Source organism: Accipiter gentilis, chromosome 33 (genome assembly GCF_929443795.1).
Source record: "Accipiter gentilis chromosome 33, bAccGen1.1, whole genome shotgun sequence".
Classification (NCBI taxonomy): Eukaryota; Metazoa; Chordata; class Aves; order Accipitriformes; family Accipitridae; genus Astur; species Astur gentilis.
Window position 1 is genome coordinate 12313417 of NC_064912.1, and position 18338 is coordinate 12331754.

The 18338-nt window shown below is 42.4% G+C and overlaps 1 protein-coding gene across 2 annotated transcripts; it reads right to left on the reverse strand.

The window, feature by feature from the left end:
- Window positions 1-854: 854 nt before the first annotated feature.
- RAC1 (Rac family small GTPase 1) lies at window positions 855-16382 on the reverse strand. Of its 2 annotated transcripts, XM_049791112.1 has the most exons (7): window positions 16087-16382; window positions 9105-9176; window positions 7607-7724; window positions 5197-5253; window positions 3480-3542; window positions 2635-2794; window positions 855-2472 (listed from the first exon to the last, which is right to left on the reverse strand). In XM_049791112.1, exons 1-7 carry the CDS (start codon window positions 16119-16121, stop codon window positions 2342-2344), a joined length of 636 nt encoding a protein of 211 aa, XP_049647069.1. In that variant the 5' UTR covers window positions 16122-16382; the 3' UTR covers window positions 855-2341. The 2 variants fall into 2 exon arrangements, with proteins under 2 accessions (XP_049647069.1, XP_049647070.1); XM_049791113.1 differs by lacking the exon at window positions 5197-5253 and having other exon boundaries at window positions 16087-16377.
- Window positions 16383-18338: the final 1956 nt, after the last annotated feature.

Below are 18338 nucleotides of genomic sequence, written 5' to 3' on the forward strand. Positions count from 1 at the left end.
AGGCTCAGCAGCATTTCTTATTAAAAAAAAATCATAGAAATAAGTTATAAAGTAATATGACGTGGTTGAGAATAACTGTGTGGATGTTCTTGCTGTGATACTCAATACAGAGATAAAATAAAATGCACTCTAAACCCCTGTCTTGTTATGTTCAGGCATGCTGGGTGTGACAAAACTTACTTGTTTATAGCTCTTCAAAGAGCTAGATGCTGTACAGCAAGGTAAGTCGCTACCACTAGCAAAGGACAGGCAAGGCCTGCCTAGCGCACTCTTCCCCCCCGAGGTGGCAGCAGTGGTGCTGCTTTCAGCCTGCTGCAGCGTCTGCCCTGGGGAGTTAAGACTAGGCCCTGGGGAGAAGGCAGCAGGCCTGCCTGCCACTGCCCTGGAGACAGGGGAGCTAATGAGCATAGAGCACGGCTATAAATTTAAAAAGCTAAAATCTAAGGCATTTAAGCATAACCTATACTGCACCACAGCCACAGTTTTATAAACCATTAAAGTCAGTTAACAGTTTTATAAGAAAATACATCAACATTGCTGTTTGCATGCAACTGAGTGAAACGGGTTGGGGTTTTTTTGCCCTGGTTGGCTGCAGCTTTTAAACTTTCTATAATCAGCAGCAGGAACTACTAACACCTCAAAGGATAATGCAGGGCCTCTGAAGAAATGTTGAGTACCATATTTAATTCTGGTTCTTAACATCAGGGCCCTACAGAAAGAGCCTGCAGTTAGCACATACAGCCCTGAGGAGACAAGTACAGCACGCTGCTGCTGGTGGCCCTGGAAGAAGAACGCTTATTCATAGTGGTACAAGAATGAGAACACTTGCTCAGAAACTCAAACGTTACCACACATGTGATTCAAGGATTTATTAAGTCATACATGCAAAACATACTGCTAATTGCATTAGCAAAAGATCAATGTAAAAACTTCACAATTTTGCAACTTTTAAATTTTGCTTTAGTGGTTGAAAGGGTGTAGTTCAACATTGTATTCCTGCCAGTTTAGAATGTACAGAACATTAGCACTAATTTACAGAACCTCACAGACCCAAGTTACCATTACTCAACCTATGCTGCACATGTACATGTAGTGACATAAAGAACACTTGTCTGCATTAGTAATGTTACAGTGGTGGGGATATCTGGCAAACAGTGATATTTGAGAAGGTTCATAGTTTATAGAGGTTTAAAATATAAAAATTACTAAAAATGTGTAAAGCTGCTTCACATGATTTTTACACCTAGTTAATAGACTAAAAGCTCCTCAGAAAGCATATAACTTACTGGGTCAGAAATAACAGGAAAATAAGGAGGATATGCTTGAACAGTCTACTCTACGAAAAAAAAGAGCAAATTTCTATCATCAGAAAGGTTTTAAAATACAAGTTATATTGCTCAAGTAAGAAGAGATTCTACAAGAAAAGCATTTACTACACAACAGTTTTGGGAATGACTGGTTCAGAGCTGTACCTAAAATGAATGCCCTAATTGAAATTCAAAGGAATTTACCTATGAACACCAACCTCTCTTCCACTACTGCACCTCTGGGAAAATGGCCACTGATTTTAACCTGCAGTAAAAGTCAATTCAGTTTCAACTACCCTGGCAGTGTAGTGTAAGTCAGTCATCTGTACAGTGTCAAAATACTGTCTGGCACTATGATTTGATCCAACCCCATATTTCATTTATCCATCACAATACAATGCTGTCAAAAGGACTAGATACACTTCAGTAAGAATAGTTATTTATTTTTTTAAATCACAGCAGCAGGAACTAGATTGCAACCAAGCCCTTACCAATGATAAAGCATTTTACACTGTGACTCAAGTGTCAGTCATTGGCAAAGATTTAGGTTTGATATACAACACTATGCAATGACTGGGCTGAGAAAACGTTTTGTAATAAAACACATTAGAGTGCAGTGTTTTGCTAATTTACGGTACTGTTACTTACTGTGAAAAACTAGAAAGTGTTTTTGTATTTCCTACCAGAAATTAGAGTCATCTTCAAGAAGAATCTTTAAAAAACAGTTTAGTGCTTAGTGTTCGTAGCACAACAATGCAACTTAGATCAGCAGATAGTTTTGGCAACACTTAATTGAGCAAGAATAGGATTTTAAAAATAAGGCTTTACATAGGTTTGTCTTTTCAGGAGTTTGCTTTTAGAAGAATGCAAGGTAACTTTCATACTTTAAACAAATGAAACCGGGAAATTGTTGATTGGTTCAAGAATTTATGGAAGAGAACTAATTTATAACAGAAAAACTTGGCATTGAGTGTGAATGCTCCATTGTTCTGAGCAAAGCACAGGGTTTGGAGTGGGGTGGGGGAGGGTAATGTTTACAGCAGCAGACATTTTCTCTTCCTCTTCTTTACAGGAGGGGGGCACAGAACTGCTCGGATAGCTTCATCAAACACTGTCTTGAGGCCTCGCTGCGTAAGTGCTGAGCATTCTAGGTATTTCACTGCACCTGTGGAAAGCAAAAAGGCAATTACAAAGCAGTTCTCCACAATTACAGCAGCACTGTTTCTAACTAACTCCACAACAAAAGCCAGGCATTTATTTTAATTAAGGTACATCTTCTACAAACAAAATTTAGATCAAGTCAACAATAACCCCGTTGCCATCATACCAATCTCTTTTGCCATGGCAAGGCCCTGTGGGTAGGTGATAGGAGTCAGCTTCTTCTCCTTCAGTTTTTCAATAGTGTCCTTATCATCCCGGAGATCGAGTTTAGTACCCACTAAAATGATGGGGGTATTGGGGCAATGGTGCCGCACCTCAGGATACCACTGCAAAAAAACAGCGTAGGTTGGGGGGGGGGCAGATTTCCACAAAGGTTCTAAGAGTCAGTTAAAGGGTAAAGGGGAGAACATAAGACCCCATTAAGGTAGTATTAAAAAAGAGCATACAATTGCAAAACATTTTTCATGAAGCCAAAAGGTATTTCCATATAATTTAAAAATTTACCCTATTAAGGGCAGTATTTTTTCCACACCAGAAAAACCCTGATCTGCACTTCCATCACAGTGGACACCACCTCTCAGTGAAGTCTCCACAATGCCATACAGCTGAGTTGTCCAAGGCCCTGAAAGACTGCAACAGTAGCATGCTCACTGATGCAAGAAACAAGTACCAACCTAATTTTGACATGCTTTTGGTTTTTAATGTTTTTCTTTAAATTGCATTAAAAGTGAAGTTCCTGTTTGTGATCTTAGCACCTTGTTGGCTGAAGACTCTGTTACCCTACCAACTCATCAAGGAATGATTCATACTTAAGAGCATTTCACATGCCCTGAACTTCCACAACTTACAAGTTAGGCAAATGGATTTCTGCCTTTTCAAACTATATTTCACATTGCCTGCCAAAAAAAAAAATTTTTAAAAATTGCCTAATATTTATTTTCTAGACAGTGCTGTAAACTGAACACTATATGTTGAACCCTTAGAAATAAAGTGATACCAGCTTGTACTTACCTTAGCACGGACATTTTCAAAGGAAGCAGGACTCACAAGGGAAAAGCAGATTAAGAAGACATCCTACAAAGCAAGTTGATACAAGTTAGCCCAGCAAAGCAACCATTACAAAAATCTCATCACCCTGAAAAGACTAGTATCACCAGCACTTATATCACACTGTCACCTATATCACACTTGCAAAAGACAAGGTTGACAATACAGTTGCACATGACAATTAGAGGGAGCTTTCTCAAAGGGAAATCATTCCCAGGCAGCTACAAGCAGACACAAAGGGTGAGGGGAACCAACAACAAATAGATTGTAGTCAAGTTCATAATCAGGTGCTGCGTTAGCCAGCAACTAAAGCACTGCAAGCTTTTTTTCCCCTAAATGTCACTTCTTCTCCCTCACTGACATTCAGGAAAAAAAACCCACTTCAGATCCTTGACAAACACAGGAAGTAATGGAGAATCATCAGACTGGCTTCTGAACTGTGGTTGGATGCTCTCTGCAGACATCTAAGTGATTTAAGCCTTGAAAGACATGTAACTCATCAGCATAGGATGTTGCAAGGTGTTAACCATTGGCACTGATTTTTGAAATATTAATATACCATTAATATACTATAAAGTAGTCTTAAAATTGCAAAGGCAAAGTATAGAGGATGGGATAAAAAAAAAGTCATATAATGATTACTTCCATGCCCAAGTCAGAGGAATCTTGTAGAACTGTCACTTCTACTGAATGTCAGTATAATAAGATTTCAGAACTTCTCTATAACCAAATTAGGATTGAGAAGGGTATTAAAAACCTCGACGGTCCCTCCTTCCCTTTCTAAATAATGAGAAAGCAGAGAGAAAAGTAGGTGGTTTTAGGGATCTTACGCATCTTGCTTTTCAACTGAAGGCAAAAGAAATATTCTAAGTAAGAGCAGGTAAAAACATTTTAGAGTGCATGTTCATACTAACTGCTGTACAGTATACACTTAAAAAAACACCAATGAGCTTCATACATGACACACTGTAGTCTACAAGCATTCAGAATAACCACAAAATAATTTGCTCTGTCTAACCAGATGAAGATTACAATCTTGCTGTATGACCCAAAACACAATAAACATCTCTCAAAGAAGCCCAACTTTCCCCAACCTACCTCTGCATCCATACTTATTCCGGTATCAAATGTGTTAAAGAATCAGGCATTTCAGAATGTTAGTTGATTGTGCTGCATTTCAAGGCATTTTGTTAGGTCAGCATCTGACATCTGCACTGCTAAGCACTTGCAAACCAGTTGTTCATGCATCACCCCAACAAGTTTCCGTAGCAGCATCCCAGAAGAAGAAAGAAACAACATCAAATAATGTGATACTATGGCCACTACTTCTGTTTTCCAATTTTGCAGGTTTGTGGTAACTGAAGTTCTGCACATTACACAGACTCTGTCCTTTACTAGCTCCAGAAATTAAAGAATTCTGTGTAACCATGAGGAATTATTTGAAGATTTCAGGTGTCTTGCACACTACCAATCTTAGTAAGCAGGAGGAAAAGCTATTTATTTACAATAAAAAGTTTTGTCTTAGCAACTCATACAAAGAGATTTGGTAACACAGTTCCCAGATCTAGCAATTCAATAGTTCCAAGAAAACTAGTTGTTTAAAAAATAGGGGCCAATTTATCACTATCATAAGCAAGACAGGATGACAGAACTTGGAACTGAAGTTTAAAGTTTTACATACGGCAATAGGTTGATCTGTCAGACTGGAAGATATATTCTTACCATTGGTTCCTCCAACCTAATAACAGTAGGAGATAAAGTTACTCCTAAAATGGATTTAAGGGAAAACGTTCTCAGTCAGCAATTTGTGCTCACAAATATTCACAATATGGCTTTTCTTCTTAAGAGAGATGCTGCCCTGTAATTCAGCACAACCAACTACCTGCATCCAGAACAGACCACCAGACTGCCCCATAAACCTGTAGATGTCAGTCTGCATTGTCAGAAGAGACTTGCAAGAGCAAATTTCTCATGGAAAGCATCCTCCTAACATATTGGTTTGGTCTCCTGAGGAAATGAAGTTAACCACCTTTTCTGTCCCAACTTCTTCCTTCCCCAAATATTTTGAAATGCTGCTAAATTTCAAATACATTCAGGAGAAGGTATTAAATTCCCATATATTTTAAGGGAGAAAAAAAATATTAATACAGGAAAAAGATACAGATTAATGCCTCCACTATGTCAAAGTCCTTACTGTGAAGTTAATAGCTGTGAACTGCTGGGTGGCGAATCAAGATACACATATTGGCCAAGTAATCAGCAACACCTGCTTTCACCTTACCCAGAACATAGTTCAGGTGCACATACGGGGAAACAAGGGGCCACAAGAACATGTGAGGGATGAGTTTTAAATAGCACAATGACAGAAGGGGGAGGCTGAATGCAGATCCTAAAGAGTCAGGCTGCATCAGCTCCACTGTTCTCTTCCTCTGTGCTTTTTGTTAATTTCATGGGGTTTTTTGTCCCTTAACTGTTGATGAGTCTTACATATTACACAAGTGTAAAATCCAAAGACTGCTTTGTAAGTTCCAAGACTTACCACCCCATTTCATTTTCTGCTGTAAAAAAAAAATTCAAATAACTGAAAGTACTTCAAACCTTTACTGAACAGTTTTACATGCTTGTACAAAGAGTTTTTTTCCCCAATGCATGCTTAGATTGACATGGAATTCTTTTGCAGTCTATCAGAAAGCCACAGTTATTTTAGCAGGCTGAAGACATGCACATGTGTTCCATCCCTTTGTCACAGAGGAAGAACAATACCCTCCCTTACAACTCTGCTTTCTCACACTATTCAGTCATCTTTCAACATACCTTTTTCTATCATGAGATACTTTTTTGAAAATATTTTTACAATGTTAAGCAAAGCTTAAGTTGTAAGTATCCTTTAGATATCTAAGTATTAGAGAAAAACAGTTTTCCATTGTCTCTCGTCCTAGGAAATGCAGATATTTCTGGCATTTCTACTAGAGTTGCCTACAACTGGCAAGTTCATATCCATCTTGGGTATTGTAACTGATGGGAAAGCCTAACTGTAAGAGTTAGTGAGCAGTGAATTACAGAAAATTGTTAATTAAGACAGTTTACTAAAACAAGCATCAGAGCTGATTAAATAAGATACACATTATTCAAGAGAGAAGTCATACTGTAGAATAACTGAGAACAATTTTGCATTTTACCTTATTAGCATTGTATATATATTTGACAGTTAACAACAACAGTAATCAATGCCAAAAAAATCCTGCAAATTACCACCTTTCTTTACTTATAGCACAGCTCCACCAGATAAAAGTAACTGCTCTAAAGAGACTAGAAAACCAGCCTCTACAAAGATTAATTGTAGCTGAAGTCGCACTGGAAAGAACAGAGTGCATTACTTCAGCATTTTCCTTACACGAGGAAGGATGCAGCATGCAGACAGGACTTAACCAGTTGCAAGCATGGAAGACAGAAGCACATTTGTATTGATGTTATAGCACAAACTACAAAAAGTAATAAAATACCCACAGCCTTAAGTACATTAGAAAGCTCCAGCGCAGCCTCTGTCAATACCAATAATACCTTCATTCAGTACCACGTCCTTCACACTTAGAACATCTTCACAGATACTAAACAATATCAAGTGCTTAGCAGTGACAGTGTCAGGTTGCAGCCAAGCAGCACGCCTATAAACAAAAACAAACCCTGCTTTTGGCAGGCATGCTAACCTTAAAAATCAAGGGACTAGCTGATGGAACTATTCACCAAGGTGTTTTTGTTTTGGGGGATTTTGTGTTTGTTTTTTTCTTGTTTTAAATCAAACATTCTAGCTGAATCTGAGGCTGCAACTACACAAAAGCCAACATGTATCAGTGCACAGAAATACACAAGCATGAAAATTTTAACATTTGTGCAACTGTACACACATCAAAGATTGTAATATTACAGCTACAGCACGTAGGATGAAGGAAGGTAGCTTGCAACAAGTCACTGTTACTAATAAATACAAGACGTCCAGATATGACAACGTTGGCCTCATGTTCAAAAAGAAGAAACCTTTATGTTGGACAAAGCTGTACAGATTCTTTCTAGTTTCACACTGTAGTTCTTACTGTTTGCGGATAGGAGAGTGGACGTAGTCTGTCATAGTCCTCTTGACCAGCTGTATCCCACAAGCCCAGATTGACCGGTTTTCCATCAACCATTACATTAGCAGAGTAGTTGTCGAAACTAAAAAAATAAAGAGTTAGCTGCATTAGCTTGCAGTAAAATAGGGCACTGAAGGACTTTTTCCTACAGATTCCTAATTGGGAACACTACAAAAGGAAACATTTTATTGCACCCTTCTGCTCCCCAGAAACAGCGAAGTTGTTCTTTAAATACTGAGGCTGGTATGGGGTAATGGAAGGAAAAAATATGCACAATAGACTTGGTCCAGTCTAAACAGAAGTCATCTTTTTCATTGCTCTTCCAAAGGAAGTGTTAATCTCAGTAAGTACAATAAAGTTTGCACTTAGCAAGCACTTCCCAGTCGTAGTGGGACATTCAGCAAGTCAATCTGTTTCATTTTGTAAGACTTTGAACAGCAGATACATGAGCAACAACCAAGAAATCCTAATGACAACAGTAGTAAGAAAAAAACCCTTACTAATTCTGCTAATCAAAAACCCCTCCAATGAAATATCAAAGTTAATACCCAGGGGCCAGTAGAGGCATGATTTTTACCTTATCACTACTGTAGGCACAAAGGTTTTAATGATTTGTTAAGGCTAAACTAAGTCTACTGGGAATACAAGCATACTGTCATGCAAAAACGTGGACTTAAGACCACAAAAAGGAAACAGGAGTAATTAAGACGACAAGGCCTTAGAATGGTAACTGAAGTCATCTGTAAATTGCGTTAGAATGTATTTTGTTACCTGAAGAAATCATCATTACTCACAGAGAGCAAGATAGCCAGATAAACAGACATCCGAAAAGGGCAAGGAAGCTGCTAGTGTATAAAACACCTCCCCCCAACAGGCCCTCAAAAAGAGAACTACACTCAGACCGATACTGAGAAATCCTTACATGCAAGAAAATGGGAAGCACCAAAATAAATGAATCCAAACAATGATGCCTGAGGAGCTATAGAGCTGTGGCTGGCTTAGCGCAGGATTGGCAGTAGTACAAGAAGTGGAACAAAAAAAAACAAACAAAAAAAAAAACCACTCTAGTCACATAAACCAACTATTTCTGACTACGCTATGATGTTTTTACAAGCTGTTCAGCCTTTGGACTGCTTATTATGAATGATATTAAAGATAGGAATAATACATTATTTTAACAGAGAACAGCATCTAATAAAGTGTTAGAAAAGGTTAGCCCCTAATAAGCAAGGCTTAGTGAGCAGAGAGAGGCTAAACTGATGGAGCATGAACAAGCACAGGTATGACTGTGCTAAGCAGTAAAAGCCCGAAGTGCTTCTCCTTACACACACCTAGATACTCAGTTAAACATTTAAGATGAAACTGAGAGATGCTTGCAAACAATTCAGGTAAGGAACCTGGAATGGCAGTAAGCACAGAGAAGCTGACATAAATTTGTTTTTAGGATTTTATAAGTACTTACACAGTGGGTATGTATTCTCCAGGAAATGCATTGGTTGTGTAACTGATGAGTAGGCATGTTTTACCTACAGCACTGTAAAAAGAGAAAGTTCACATGTAAAAAACATTCGTCTTTACTAATGAGAAATAATAGGGAAGAAGACTGATTACATCCAGTCATCTAAGGAACAACTGAATGCCAACAGTAACTATTGTGCAGAAAAACAGCTAATAGACTGTAGCCTTAAGACTACTGGCAATGAAAACACACCTAATAAAAACATCCATTTTGTAAAGTGGTAAATTACCAAATTTTGTTAATCTTTAGACAAAAAAAAGCCACAAAAGTATTAATAAGACTACTAACATCTGCTAGTCACCTGACTGACCACTCATCAAGACTGCCTTACTCCAACTCCCTGAAATTAAAAAAAAACTGAAAACTACTTCCAGATACCCTTTACACAATTCCAAAACTTCATCTTTTCCAGAAAATGGTAGATTTTCACATAAGTGAAATTTGAAAAAGCTTGAAAAGTATCATTTCTCAACACATCATTACTTTTGAGAGTTTGAGGCATAAATACAAAAGAAAATCCTCATAATATTCATTGCTATTGCAAAATTACTTCCCACACACATTTGTCAACTATTCAAACATTTCAGAAACCGATTTATAGATACATTACATTCCAGTGTTGAAGAACTTGAAACACAGAACCTTTCTGCATTGATCTAATTCTGAACAGCCTCAAAGGGGGGCAGGACAAGGTTCTGTCCCAGGTTTCTTTCAAAACTCTGGCAGCCATCTCCTTCCCTCTCCACCCTCCTCCCCACATCTTATCTAGAGTCAAACATTAGATTAACAACACCACTGAATTTTTATTACAGTTTCAATTAAAAGGTTGGAAAACTTGTAATTGGACCATATTTTCTTCTTTAAAATAGACTCTGCAAAGAGCGTTTCTGACACTGCAGACTGGGTCCCATGCTGGCTTCTCACTTGAGGCACATAATCCCTTAACAGTGTGAGAGATTCCAGAAGTGAGTGTGCAACTAGTTCCTCAAAAGCGATAATGCCCAGACAGCCTTACAGTCTTCCCAATCACTCTTCTCAAACAGACAAACTCTCATGCAAGGAAAACTGCATTGTCTTGCAGATGTTTTATCACTACAACAATTTGGTCAAAGCAAGTCAGCAGTAACTTTCAAACCTTACTGTACTTACACGTATAATCTTGCCATTAGTATTAGGTTTGACTCATGAGCCTCCTAAACTATATCTTTCACAAGCTGAAGGAACTCATTAAAGTTTTACTCTAGAACTACAGTTAACATGAAAAAAAACACCCAAACCCAAAACCCCAACAAAAAAAAAACCACAAAAACCAAACCCAACCCAAGAACCAAATGCTATTGCTAAAAATATCCTATTATCCTTTAGCTTCTGCAGAAGAAAAAAAAGTAACTCACACAAACAAGCTTCAAGGGCTTACTAGCTCTCCAGGTGCAAACATTTTGAGGCATTCCCATCTGAATTTTACTACCTATCTTCCACTTAAATGACTCCATTTCTTCTCTTGGTTTGGAAGCATGTAGGCTGTCCCTTCACTTACCAAAGATTGTCTTCAAAATGTTACTTAAAATGATTTAACACTCAACATTAACCAACCAGCCTTACCTAGTAACTCATAATTAAAAGGCAGGTTAAGTAAATTTGAGCTTTGTCACAACCATAAGTTACCGTGTATCTTATAGCAGAATCTGTAACAAGTCTCTCCATTAAACTTTAAGCAGTTCCATTCTGCATTAGCCCAAGAAGCAGCATCTGACATTACCTTAAATACCTGAGCTATTAAAGAGTTGCTTCAATGTGCAAAGTTATCTATGATTTTATCCTATATGCCCATTTTTTAATTGTAATTTTATGTTTCTGAGCTGACACCTAGCATAACATCCCATCTGCTGCAACTCTTTCTGACCATACCATGCAGTTTTCCACACTACTTTTCACACCTGCTTCTAAGGAAACAAGATGCCTGCTCCTTGCACAGTCTGAGATTTATTTTTTTTCCTTTCAGCATGCACTCTCTTTCACCAAGCTCTAACACCACCACAAAAAAGGGGGCATTTAATTCTTGGTAATAATTCTCTTGGTAATACTTGGTAAGTACAACCTCTGAACATTTTCCTGCAGTAACAGGCTTGAGACATACTTGCACTCAAAAGCAGGAGAGGGATCTACCCTTCAAGAACTTGTGTGGGAAAGAATCAGGGACCAGTATGACAACACAGCTAGCTAATTTAACGGCTGTCAAAAGAACAGATCCCATCTTATCTCTTGCACTAGCACTCATTGACTCTGTAACAAGCCAGAACAAGGGGTTAAGGAAAGCTATTTGCTCCCTGAGCTATCAGTTAGATCAGTTTGAATATATTGCTGAATTGCACTCACGACACTATAAAGCAGGTTACACTGGTTCAGCTTATAAAGGACAAACGTGAAAACATTTAAAATACTGAGAGAGGCAAAAGCCAGCTTCTTTGGGAAATTTCTTGAGGCGCAGAGGCTACGTGTTCTCATGCTTCTAGAACCTGTTTGGTCTGACGCTTCATTTTCCAGTAAGTTCATTACAGGTAATTTAAGCTTCTGACAAATGAACGTTGAACTCAACATTTTCAGCAGTGGCTCAAGAACTGTTCTCTGCACCCAGGCTCCTTTGCTCACCTTGCACTGAAACGGGTGAGTCTGCTCTGGCTAATCGAAACAGCGCAGGAAGGAGGTGGTGAGAGATTTCAGTCCAAGCTTGGAAGTGTGTTTCTGCAGCACTGATCAGCCAGAGTCATTTAAACAAGAAAAAACACGTTCAACAACCCTGTTTCAGGCTTGCTCCATCTAGGCTTCCTGCTTTCCTTGCCTTTTGGCTCACTGCCCTATGAATCAGATCATTATGGTCACCAGTCAAACACTAATGCCTTCCTTTATTTATAAAGTACATACTCCAAGTGCTTTATCAACTTTTTTAGACTCCTAACTTCTGTATTAAAGCAACTCCCCTAAAGAGAATTCTAACTGTTTGGCAAAATATAAGACCTTGTACATAAAGGCTGAGACTAAGAAACTAAAATAACAGCAAACCAAGATTAGTCATAACAAGATTTCTAGCAACTACTTAATCATAGGTCTGTCCACCCACTATTACATAAATGAAACTAGTAACATTTGACTGTAATTAAAAATATGGCCTACAGAAATCTGGTCTTTTAACCACTTAACAATAAGCAAAAGACTTAAAAAAAGACAGCACTGAGTCCCTTATTGCTTCCGGGTACCATCAAGGAATCAATGTATTTATATAACCATGTATGTATTAATTCCTGAAAACAAAACATGTCATCTCTTTCCTGGCCTTATTTACACTAACAAGTTTTATGAAGTTTCCCCACAGTGTTAAAGGTGCTTGGAGCGATGTTATATGACAGGCACTGAAATGCCGTTGGAAGACCTGCACCAGTATTTCTTCCACTCTAAAAGCACCAGAGCTGCACAGATGGCTGAGAGTCTCCTGCTTTCCTGCAACTAAAAACTAATTGTGAGAATTTAGTTCCTATTTGCAATCATGGTAATGGAGGCCAGCTGAAGTACTTGCTAGTTTAATTCCAGAAACACCAATATCTGCAAACAGGTGGCAGCCTTCCTAAAAGGTTTTGATCATGTCCTTTCTTTCTTTCTTTCTGTGATCCACATGAACTACCTCCCTAGCAGACATGATGTACAACAGCCCAGGTCTTCACTCATACATTAAACAGCAGCTGAGATTTCTTTAGTACCATCCTCACATCAAAAGTTCAGTATTTTTGCTATATTAGGTTTAGTTACTGGCTCTGCCAGATAAGCTGTTTTACTCACTATGACACGCCCTCTCCCAAATGTGCTGTCCAGGACCTACAATACTGCTACATTTTTTAAACTTTAAAGGTTCGGTAACACAAGTTACTAAATTTCAAGTCACTGCACTCTCTACAGATAGCATTGGAGGGACCCGAAGTGTTCAACATCTCACACCAACATTGCACTACACTCAGTAAGAAGCCAATTACCTTACTACCACCCCCCTTCTCAACAAACTATCAAATCAAATACAGCATGGCTTTAGCAGATAAGGCCTCAAATTAAGCAGAGTTCAAAACAAGGACTCTTAGTTCACTGCTCTTGTTCTTACAATATTTCTACAATAAAAATGCCTACAAAAGAGCATGAAGTGTGACCGTTTCTGTGGCATCTAGTAATACTTTCTCCAAAATGCATAGCTTCCCCTAATGTTACACGACATTACTGGAGATTTCATACCACTTAACAGCTGCCTTTTTAGAGTTAAAACAAAAGCTGCTAAAAATAACTTACACCAATGCTTTTTCTCAAGTGTCAATCAACAGCAATTCCTGCAGTTACCCAAGTGCAGCGCTCTTCATCTGTCCTGCACATTCCTACTGCTCTGTATTACCAAGAAGTCAAAGCAACAGTTGCCATTTATTCTTCCCCAAACAATCCTCACAGTGAAGGAAAAAATAATAATAAAAAAAAAGGGCAAAATATGATGGCACAACTAGCATACATGCCATGTTTTTCTAGTCAAATTAGTTGCCTAAACAGATACTAGTCAAAGCTCTAAGAATAAACACAAGTTACATATGAGAAACAGCCTACTCATTTACAAATTAAAAAAATAATAATCACACAGGTACTTCCAAAGCTTTGTTTATTTTGTTCCTAGCACACCTTTGCAGAGGGTACATAAAACAATACCTAAGTTTTATATTACATAAGCAAATCTTTAACTTGCATTGTTTTAGAGAAACTCTAAAGCTTTAGCCTTATCTAAGCCAAACATTACACATTTCCTAGAATACCTGTAATGCTTGAACTTTTGAAGCAGCAGCACGGAGAAACACAAATAGTTAAACTTTTTTTAAGAACACTGAACGGAGAACGATACAAAGCTGCCAAAAATGAGCAATAGTGCCTGGATGGAACCTTAAGAGAGATTTGTTTCTAACTAACAAGGAAGGAAAACAAATTAAACTACTGTATTTTGTTCACACATATGTACAAAACTCAGGTAGAATTACACGACTTTCATTTCGAAGACAAAGAGCAATAAACATGTTAGGAGGTGGAATGGTTTACAAAGCAAACAACGAAAGGAACTGTTTTGTTGAATTACTGAACATTCTATGGTTTGTCTGTGCTGAGTTCTCAGATCCAGTGGAGGAAGTAGACTGAACTTTTTCCCCCCACCCAAACACGATGCGTTGCATTTATTTACAGCATTGTCACAGACAACATGGTTCAGTTGAATTAAAAAAAATTATAATAGAAAAGCAAATTTGTTGGGTTTAAAATCAATACAACCAAAACAACAGTCCATAGTTATCCTACCTAGCATCAAAGAATTGCATTACTATGAAAAGACTTAATTTGTCAAGATGCCACTTTCATGTTCATATTGCTCAAAATCTTACACAGCAAGTCAAGACAAGTTTGTCACTAGACTAAATTTATCTTTCAACCATACTTAGCCACCTTTTTAGGGTCTCTACATCTTAAAAAAACAAAACAAACCCCACACAAATAACTTGAAGATTAAGCCACCACGTGAAATTACAGACAGTGGCAAGACCATTTAGCTACACTTCACTCCTCTGTCATCTACAGAAGTTTGCTGTGATACCAATTATGCCCAGCCTACACTAGGATTTTTGTTTCTCCTAAGGGGAAAAAAACCCCTCACAAACTGCATAAGACAAGTCTTGTTTTCCAGCTGGCCTGTGATGCTCCCCTGAGCTCTGACAACCAGTAAGAGAACGAATGCCTCCAAGTTGATGGGAATAGCATCATGGAGAATATTTAGAAGTAGCAAACACACAAACTCTTTCCCCACCACAACTCCAGCATTCCTCACGTTGAAATCCAACAGCTAAACTTAAGAGTTAACTCGATTCCAAAAAGCATCCTCAAGTTGTTTCACTTATAAGTAATACCACATTGGAATGCTGTAGGTGTAACAGTTCTTTACGGACAAGTTTATTTGTATTTCAAGTGCTTTATCAGCCTCCTTTAGACAGGAACCTTACAAGACTAGATCTACGCATGTAGAGAAACACTCTCTGCTCGCAAGCATTTACGATCTGCTTAGTTTAGCCCATTTCACTTCGTTTTACTGCAAGAATCAGATGTCAAAAATCAAGCTACAAACAGTAGTAAGTATGCTACTCCCACGAAAGGTACTTCAAACCAATATTAAATATCCCGTACCGTGAAAAGCACGGCAATTTTTTTTTTTTTTTTAATAGGCTTTGATCACTTCGCTGTGTTTACCGACGAAGGCAACACCAGAAACCAGCGACGGCTCCCGGGCGAGCCGGAAGACGCGGCCCACCCCGCCAGAACAAACCCGAAGCACACACCCCCTCCTCCACCACGGCAGGCGAAACCCACTTCTGTCAGCACCAACCCCAATTATTCGGCCACCACCACGGCACCCACCCCCGGAGCACCTTCCCCCGCAGCAATCCAGCGCTCGGGGCGGGGGCCGGTAAGCGACACCCACCGTTTACCAACACCCCTGCAGACGCTCCCTCTCCCGCTCCCCCAGGCAGCCACCATTTGCTCGCAGCAGTCACCGCCTTGCCCCACGCTTCCCTCCCCTCCCCCGCCACCAGCAGGAAGCCGCGGCCGCCACCCACCCCCACACACACCGCCTCGCCGCCGACACCCCCGGCCCCGGCGAGCCCCCGCACCCCCCTCAGCGGCGGCTGGGCCGCGCCCGGGGCCCGCGGCGGGAGCGCCCGCAACTTGCGGCGGGGCCCGGGCGGCCCGCGCCGCTCCCCGCCTCACGGCCGGACCGCCCTTCCACACACACACACACACACACACCCGCCCCCGGGGGCCGGCGGAGCGCCTCAGGGCGAGGGCCCGACCGAGGGGTCCCCCTCGGACTTACCCGTCGCCCACCACCACACACTTGATGGCCTGCATCGGGGCTGCGCCGCGGCGGCGGCGGGTCCTGCTGCCGAGCGGGGCGGGGAGGCGAGGGCCGGGCCGCGCACGAAGGGAGCCGGCGGCGGTCTCCGCACCAGGTCGCGGCCGCCTCCGCCCTGTGCCTGGGAGCGGGGACGAGGCAGCGGCCACCACCCAAGGCGGGGAGAGGGAGGACTGCGGGGACACAGGAAGCTGCCGCTCCACTCACATCCGGCCGGGCTGCGCTCGGCCCCCGCGGCCCCGCCTTCGGGCCCGGCTCGGCGACACCCCGCCCTGGCGGGGAGCCGCTTCGGCGCCGCCGCTTCGGGCCTCTTCGGCCAGGCGGCGCGCGGCGCCGAGCGGGCTTCGGCCGCGATCGGCAGCGATCGGCTTTCTCCGGCGCGCCGGGAGGGCTTCGGGCGCCATCGGCAGCGCTCGGTGCCGCTCGCCGCCGAGCCGGGGCGGCCGCCATGCTTGTGCTACTAACCCAGTCAGGGGACGGGGCGGGGGGGGGGGGGGGAGGCCTCCCTCCGGCTCCCGCCGCCTCAGGAGCCGGGGGGGGCCCCCAGGGCGATCCCATGGGGTTTTTTTCTCTAAACAGTCAGAGCCTTACTGAAATGCGATGTCATGCGCTGGCACAGCTGAGGCAAGCAAGCAGCCTCGTGCTGCGAGCAGGGCTGGCAGCGGTACGCAGGCCGCGGGAGAGGCCGCCCTGCCGTCTGCAGCCAGCCCCCGGCCATGGGCGCGAGTTGGGGCGTCATCCCACACCAGCCCTGTCCGCTGCCTCGCCGGTGACGTACAGACCTGGCAGCTGCCCTGTCCTGTCACGACAAACCCCTCTCAAACAAAAAGCTGTCTTCTCGCACCACTTTGGATCCTGTCTTTCGCTCCCGATGCAGTCTAATGCAATCCTAGCACCCATCTGCTATCTGGACGTCATGCACTGATCTAATTCTTCGGGTCTCCTGAAGCATGTTCCCGTGAAATTATGTTTGCCCTACAGATTTACTCAGCGGGTGTAGCTTAAGTTACGAGAGACAACCCACAACGTTCCTGACGGGCTGTTGTGGGCAGATGCCCATTTTCCCCAGAGAGCCACCTCTGTGGGACAGTCCTTCTGTATTGGCTTTGCGTGGCAAGGTTTTGGTAGCGGGGTGGGGGGGCTACAGGGGTGGCTTCTGTAAGAAGCTGCTGGAAGCTTCCCCTGTGTTTGAGAGAGAGCGAGCCCACACCAGCCGGCTCCGAGACGGACCCGCCGCCGGCCAAGGCCAAGCCAATCAGTGATAGTGGTAACGCCTCTGTGATAACATTTTTAAGAAGGAAAAAAAGTTGTGGGACAGACACAGAAACTGCAGCCAGAGAGGAGTGAGAACATGTGAGAGAACCAGCCCTGCAGACCCCCAGGTCAGTGCAGAAGGAGGGGAGGAGATGCTCCAGGCGCCGGAGCAGAGATTCCCCTGCAGCCCGTGGGGAAGACCATGGTGAGGCAGGCTGTCCCCCTGCAGCCCACGGAGGTCCACAGTGGAGCAGGTGGGTGCTCGAAGGAGGCTGTGACCCTGTGGGAAGCCCGCGCTGGAGCAGGCTCCTGGCAGGACCTGCGGATCTGTGGAGAGAGGAGCCCACAGAGCAGGTTTTCTGGCAGGACTTGTGACCCCGTGGGGGACTGACGCTGGAGCAGTGTGCTCCTGAAGGACTGCAGCCCATGGAAAGGACCCACGCTGGAGCAGTTCGTGAAGAACTGCAGCTCATGTTCCCATGGAAGGACCCACGTTGGAGAAGTTCGTGGAGGACTGTCTCCCATGGGAGGGACCCCATGCTGGAGCAGAGGAAGAGTGTGATGAGTCCTGCCCCTGAGGAGGATGAAGCGGCAGAAAATAACGTGTGATGAACTGACCGTAAACCCCATTCCCCATACCCCTGCGCCACTGGAGGGGGTAGGTAGAGAATCCGGGAGTGAAGCTGTGCCTGGTAAGAAGGGAGGGGTGGAGGGAAAGTGTTCTGAGATTTGGGTTTATTTCTCATTACCCTATTCTGGTTGATTGGTAATAAATTGAGTTAATTTTCCCCAAGTTGAGTCTGTTTTGCCCATGATGGTAATTGGTGAGTGATCTCTCTCCTGTCTTTATCTTGACCCACGAGCCTTTTGTTATATTTTCTCTCCCCTGTCAAGTTGAAGAGGGGGAGTGATAGAACAGCTTTGGTGGGCACCTGGCATTCAGTCAGGGTCAACCCCCC